The sequence below is a fragment of the Eptesicus fuscus genome, chromosome 20 (assembly GCF_027574615.1).
Source record: "Eptesicus fuscus isolate TK198812 chromosome 20, DD_ASM_mEF_20220401, whole genome shotgun sequence".
Classification (NCBI taxonomy): Eukaryota; Metazoa; Chordata; class Mammalia; order Chiroptera; family Vespertilionidae; genus Eptesicus; species Eptesicus fuscus.
The window spans coordinates 10,578,212-10,585,131 of NC_072492.1; the positions used below are offsets into that span (position 1 = coordinate 10,578,212).

Genomic DNA, 6,920 nt, shown 5'->3' on the forward strand with positions numbered 1-6,920 from the left:
CCACCTGGGTCCAGTAGCAATAGCAACTGCCAGCTCTCCAAGCCACACCCCGCAGCAGCCCTGCCGCATGAAATTTATTTCAGGTTCTGTCCCTTTCATGTCCTGGACTCCGCCATAAGTGGACATGGGATCACGCCCAAACCAGTGTCTAACATCTTGTCTAGTCCTCGGCTAGCTTCACAGCTAGTGCAGGGAGGGTGCTGGGGCAGAGCTGGGAGGGGATCTGCCTGTGTGTACCTCCTTCCAACTTCTCTGTCTTACACCCAGGTACTGTGGCTTTTGAACTTAAAAGCTTAGAATTTGGTATTTTTGTTCTCTGGCTAGAGAGTGGAGTCGTCTCAGGACCAAAAAGCAAGAGCTAGCCCCCCACAGTGGGATCTGACGCCATCATGGGAGCCACTCTTTCCTTCCTTTTCACATAGGTTGAGCCACTAGACATTGTGTGTCAGTGCACACGGATCCAGGGAAGTGGCTGTTTCACAGATGAGGGGGGAGTTGAGAGCATTTTATCCCAGCTCTGCTGAGTCCCCACACCCAACACATAGGCTCCCTCCCTGGCCCAGCTAGGAAAGGACACCTCTGGTGACACAGCCAGTCCCCAGGCTTCTGCTGGGAGGGGGTGGGTGCTGCATGGGGGAGGTTCTCACACCTGGAGGCCCTGGGAAGCCTGAGGGGGCAGGGAAGAAGCTGGCTCTTGTTTGTCTCAGAGGCCAAGGCCACCCAGCCTCCCCTTCTCCTCTTCCAGGGACACAATGACCCCCACTAGGGCTCCCCTAAGATGCCCCCTTCTTCATCTTGAAAGCTGCCTTCATCTACTCCACTGCATAGGCAGTTCACCTGCTCCTATTTCCTCCTGGCTGAGGTGCCAGGCCTGCTGGGATGAGCTGGTTGGGCCTGTGCGGCTGCAGGGTCTGACAGGATCCAAGGAGAGATCAGTCAGGGATGGACGGGGCACGGATCATCTTCTCCACCATGTTCCAGATCAAGCCATTTAACAAATACACATTTAGTGCTTACACAGCTAATGTATTTTGGGTCCGGAGACAGGGCTGGAACTGTGCAAGGTCAGACCGATGAGACTAATCCGCACGTAAAGTAGTACCACTAACCTGGGTCCAGCAGGCGCCCCTTTGCCTATTGTTCTCTTTCCACCAAAACAACAAAGCAAAGCAAAGCAAAAAACCTTGACCCTTTTGGCCCAGCCCTGTGCTGAGGGGAAAAGGCTGAGCCCTCCTCTGGAGGCCAGAGGAGCTGCCTCAACTCCGGGCCAGAGCTAGGTTTGGCCAGTCTGCAGCCGCCAAATGCGGGAACAGCCCCGTCGCGCAGCCTGTACCCTCCCCGCGGGGTGCTGAGCTTGCCCCACCTCAGTCGGGCCTCGCCTGCCAAGTACCCCCGGCAGACCCCCAGGGTAAGCAGGGGCGCCTTTCACACTCCTGCTGACCTGGCTGGGAGCGGAGGAAGAGCTGCCTCATCCCCTTCACACCCCCTCGCATCCAGGGACCCTGGGAGACACCCGCAGTGCCGGGGCCTGCACTTGCCCTTTCTCATTTCCCACCCCCAGCCCAGCCAAGGGCTGAAGGCGGGTCGCCAGGCGGTGGGAGCTGGGCACAGGGGGAGACCTCGAGCTGCGGGGGCGGCCGTGCGGGCTCCGGTCCGGCCGGGCAGGCTGGCGCGGGCGTGGGGCGGGCAGTTTGAGGGAGGCGCGGGGACTGCTGCGCCAGGCCCGCCGCCCCGCGGGCACGCCCCCAGCCGCCCGCGCCCCGCCCCCGCGGCCTGCTCCGGGCCAGTCGCCGCCGCGCCCCACCCCCGCCCGCAGTGCCCGGATGTGGGTGACGCGCGGCCGCCATCTTCCCGTCCCCGGCAGCCAGTGCCAGTCGGAGCCAGCGCGAGCCGCCGCCGCCGCCGCCGCTGCCGCCGCTATCGCTGCCGCCGCCAAGTCCTGCGCCCGCTGCCCGCGCCATGTGAGTCGGCCGCCCTTGTCCTTCCCGGGCTGGCCTGAGCCGACCGCCGCCCTGGCCCAGGCCCCGGTTCGACCCGCGCCCCTCGCGCTCCGCACGCCCGGAGACCAGGCCAGCGCCCGTGACTGCGCGCGGGCGGTGGCCGCCGGAGGGAGCGGACCCGGTGTCTGTCCGCCCGCCCCGCTCCTGTCATCGCTGCCGCCCGACATTTCGAATCGCCCCCGGACCATGTCTGTGAGGTTGCCCGCATTTGACAGGCGGGGAAACCGAGGCCTGGAGGGGGAAGGGGGCTTCACTCAAGGTCACGCAGCTTTTCGGCAGCGAGGCCGGACGGGATCCAGGGCTCGCATTGGGTGGCCTCCCTCCCGGGAAGGAAAAAGGGAGGGAGGGATGGATGGACAGGCGGATGGGCGGAGCCCTGACTGCGGGGCCGTAGGCTCCAGGCCCTGGGTCTTAATCCGTCTCCGCCCCTCAGGTCGGCTACCGCAGCCACCGCCCCCCCTGCCGCCCCGGCTGGGGAGGGAGGTCCCCCTGGGCCCCCTCCAAACCTCACCAGTAACAGAAGACTGCAGCAGACTCAGGCCCAGGTGGATGAGGTGAGTTGGGGTGGAGAATGCCAAAGGCAGTGGAAAGGAAGGACCCTGAGGGTTGGCAAACTAGTGTGGGGGTCCACTTGGACTGGGGGTGATAACAGTTCATATTTATGAGTTTTGGAACAAAGATACCATGCCCCATTCCTGTCAGCGTGCACTAGGAGTGTTAGCCTTGTTAGCCTGGGGTGTTTCAGCCAGGGGGCAGGCCACTTGAAACTCCATAAATAAAAGGTGCTGCTATGACATCTGAGATGTCTAACAGCATGCCCCTGATGTGTGCTCCTGGCATGTCCCCAGGTGTGTTATGCATGTTCTGTGTGTGCCCTTGGCATGTTAACCTGGAAACATCAGGGTGCATGTTCTTTCTATATGTGGGCACATGGTCCAGGAGTGCCCTCATTGAGGTGGGCCTTGGCACACCCCCTGCCTCGTGGGGCTCCCCTCCCAGGTGGTGGACATCATGAGGGTGAACGTCGACAAGGTCCTGGAGCGGGACCAGAAGCTGTCGGAGCTGGACGACCGTGCCGATGCACTCCAGGCAGGAGCCTCCCAGTTTGAAACAAGTGCAGCCAAGCTCAAGCGCAAATACTGGTGGAAAAACCTCAAGGTAAGGGTGGAGCCAGGTAGGACTGGAGGTGAATGGGGGTTTCATGGTCTGTCTCACTGACCCTCCCCTCTCGCCTCCAGATGATGATCATCTTGGGAGTGATTTGCGCCATCATCCTCATCATCATCATTGGTGAGTAGGACGGGAGTAGCTAGGGCCCTTTGGTGAGATTTCCCCTATAAGTTCTGGGTTTTGAAGGTCATTAACCTAGTTTTTACTCTTTATCATAAAGCATATAAAGCTGCCAATGGCAGTTCTGATTCATCTAGAGCCCCAAACCTTGATGTTGTTTAGTCTGCACTTTTCCTGGTTGTGGGCAAATCTATTAAGATTTTTGGAAACAGGAAAGCTGGTGGATTCCCACTGCTCTCTTGAGGACATTTTGGGCCTAAGACCCCCAGTCTGGGAGCCCTGGATTTGGGGGGTAGGAGAGCAGGAAAGGCCCTTGGGCTTGACACATGGCTAGGAAGCCCACCACCCAATTGTTGAAGAGCTTGTGGTCTCAGAGGCCCAGACCACTACCGGTCTGTCCCAAGGCCATACTGTGGGTTTGAAGAGACCTTGGAACCCACCTGTCCAGCCCCCTTGCTTTACAGGTGGAGAGCCTGAGTCCCAGAGGGGAAGGGATGTCAGCCAGCTGGGGAGTGGGTAGGGGGGGAGCAGGGCCAGGCCTGACACACTGCTTTCTCTCCTCTCTTTCTCCCCTCTCCCTCTTCCTTCTCTTTCCTTCTCTATAGTTTACTTCAGCTCTTAAACCCCTGAGGAGCCAGCCCAGAGAAGGGCCTCTCCCCCCACCCATCCCCAGCCGCTCCTCCACCTCTCAGCCATATCTTCCAGCCCCCCCATCTGTGTGTGTGTCCGTGTGTGTGCCCTCCTGTAAATAGCCAGCTGTTATTTATACATATATAATATTATATATATTTGGTCTGTTTGTAGTTTTATTACTAGAAGATTTTTCCGGTTGTCCTTAACACCCCTTCCTGAGTTCCCATTGCCTTTCTCTTTCCCTCCTTCCTTTTCCCTCTTTTCCTGACCAGTCCCAAGTCCCTTCATTTGCATCTGCTATGCAATAGTCCCTCTTCCTCTCCTTTCCTTGGATTCAGCTGATCCTTCCTCCCACCCTGGCCTTCCCCATATCTTCACCCCCCTACAAAACAAAACAAAACAAAAAGCAATTGTCCAGGCCTCCCTAGGTGCATCTTCTTTGCATTATTTGGGAGGCCCTGAGACTGGCCCCACTTGGTCCTAAGAATCCCAAGGTCTGGGAGCTTCCAGCATGTTAATTAGCATTCATGTGCATATTGGCAACCCTTTTGGTTTCCTTCTTTTTTGTTACATCACTCTGTTCATTCTCCCAACCTGTGTTTTTGTTTTGTTTGTTGTTGTTTTTTTCACTGAGGAGTTAGTCCCCATTGGTCCTTGTATCACACTTTCATTTGCATGACATTAATTGTAGGTGTTGGGGAGCCTGGGCTTTTGGGAAGCCAGGCTGTTCTGGCCCCCAGAATCATCCCTTCCTAGCCCCTCTAGTCCAGTTTGCCTCTGCTCCCCCTATTTTCCAAACCTCTTCTCCCCACCTCTCCCTCCCCTGAGCTGGTGTGTGTTTTGGAGTTCAGTATGTTATGATGGACCGATATTTCTGCCACTTGAAGTTTCTCCCCACATTCTTGATCCCCAGTTTTCATGTGGGGCGCTCAACTGACATTCCCATGGGGTCTCCCTCCCTCCCATCTGCCTGATCTTCCCCCTCCTCCTCCCACCAGGAGAGTTGGGGGTTGGCCACAATCTGATCTGTTTTGGGAGAGGTGGCTGCCAGTGTCTGAAGGGTCATCACTGCCTTGGAGAGGAGTGGAGCAGGGCAGAGAATCTCCCCAATTCCTGCTGGAAGTCTCCTCTGGCCCCACCCCTGCTGGGGATTGGACTGAAAACCCTCCTCCCCAGTTTGGAGGGTGTTGCCTCCTTCACTGCCCAGCTCCTCTGACTGCCCCCCCTGAATTCAGGGCGGGGGGGTACTAGTCACTGCCAATGTGTGGGATTTGCTGGAAGATGAGGGTTCTTGCCCCTCTCCAGGGTGGTCAAGCCCAGAGAGAGACCTGTCTTCTCCTTAGGTGAAGTGATAGAGGAAGGATGTAATGTCTTTTTAAATGGCACAATTTTGGGGGGTCTGAGGGTGTAGTCCCTTAAACTGTCACTGGAGGGGACCCCCCCCAAACTCTTTCCCCCACACTCAAGGTTTCTGTGTGGATAGGGAGCAGGGAGATCTAAACTGTTGTGTGAAAGGGTAGGGAGAGATGCTGGGGGTGGGGATGCTGTGCTCTAGATCCCCCCCATACTATCCCAGTGTCCCCTGCCTCCCCCCTTCCCTCACTCCATGCCCCCAATTCTGTGGCGCATCCAGATTGTGAAAATGTACAATAAATGTGTAATGAGTAAGTGGTGTCTGTTCTAAGATTTTTTTCTTAACCAGTAGGAAAGGTACTGGGTCTTCGTGTTTAACAGGAATGTTAAGAATATACATTGGGAAGGAACTGAGCTTTATTGGAGGGCCTGACCTTGGGCAGGGCAAAGTGTGATTCCCAAAGTGTCCATCAGGGGGCACCAAGCTTTAATGGGAAGTGTTGATCCCGTGTCTCATCCTGGTGAACCCTGAGGTCTGTTTCCCAGCTTTCCCTCCTCCCTTGCCTGAGGGTATGCTCTTGCCCTTTGTTGGATTTTTTTACCCCTTGATTTAACTCCCAGATGCTGTGCAGTCGTCTTCTGTAGTTATTTACTCCTAGGCCTGAAGTAAATGGCCAACTTCTATGAAATATCTCTTCTCCTTTGTGCCTAGCACAGTGCCAGCACCCAGAGGGTTAATAAATATTTATTGAACAAGGCCCTGGCCTGGTAGCTCAGTTAGTTAGAGTGTCATCCCTATATGATAAGGTTGCGGGTTTGATCCCTGGTCAGGGCACCTACAAGAAGCAACCACTGAATGCATAAATAAGTGGAACGACAAATTGATCTCTCTTTCTCAACAAACAAATCAGCCTAAGGAGAGCCAGCTGAGGGTGGTGTGGAGCTGGCTAGAGATGGCCTATTGCCCCTGCACTCTGTTGTTCTACACTGGACTCTAGTCCCTAATGTGGCACCCTAGCATTCTTGTCCCCAAGTGCCTTAACAATGGGTGGAGAATGCTGGAAAAGCTTGTGGGGGCTGACTTCTCTGGGCTGCAGGTAACCTAGGTAGTGTTTCCCAAACTTGTTGGCTCCCAAGAACTACCAGGAGTGCTTTGTAAAAAATCATTTTTTATTATATATTTTTTAGCAGAGGCCGGTTTGGCTCAGTGGATAGAGTGTCAGCCTGTGGACTGAAGGGCCCAGGTTCGATTCTGGTCAAGGGCATGTACCTTGGTTGCAGGCACATCCCCAGTAGGGGGTGTGCAGGAGGCAGCTGATCGATGTTTCTAACTCTCTCTCTCCCTTCCTGTAAAAAATCAATAAAATATATTTTAAAAATAATAAAAAATAAAATCAATAAAAACATATATATAAAAATATTTTTTATGCCCTGGCCCCTGTGGTTCAGTGGTTAGAGGGTTAGCCTGCACACCAAAGGTTCCTGGGTTTGATTCCCCAGCATGGGTAAGATCCCCCACCAATCTATGTGTATCACATTGATGTTTCTCTCTCTCCCTCCCCCCACTTCCACTCTAGGGGGAGCAATGGAAAAAATACCCTCTGGTAAGGATTAACAATAAATAAATGATAGATTTAAAAAATA

At 55.1% G+C, this 6,920-nt stretch overlaps 1 protein-coding gene across 2 annotated transcripts; it reads left to right on the plus strand.

Moving 5' to 3' along the window:
- The first annotated feature begins 1,826 nt into the window (after nt 1–1,826).
- On the plus strand, nt 1,827–5,585 carry VAMP2 (vesicle associated membrane protein 2). Of its 2 annotated transcripts, none has more exons than XM_008153480.3 (5): nt 1,827–1,961; nt 2,434–2,554; nt 3,000–3,158; nt 3,239–3,290; nt 3,896–5,014. In XM_008153480.3, coding segments are annotated over exons 1-5 (351 nt in total). In that variant the 5' UTR covers nt 1,827–1,959; the 3' UTR covers nt 3,913–5,014. The 2 variants fall into 2 exon arrangements, with proteins under 2 accessions (XP_008151702.1, XP_027984122.1); XM_028128321.2 differs by having other exon boundaries at nt 1,831–1,961; nt 4,922–5,585.
- The last annotated feature ends 1,335 nt before the right edge of the window (nt 5,586–6,920 follow it).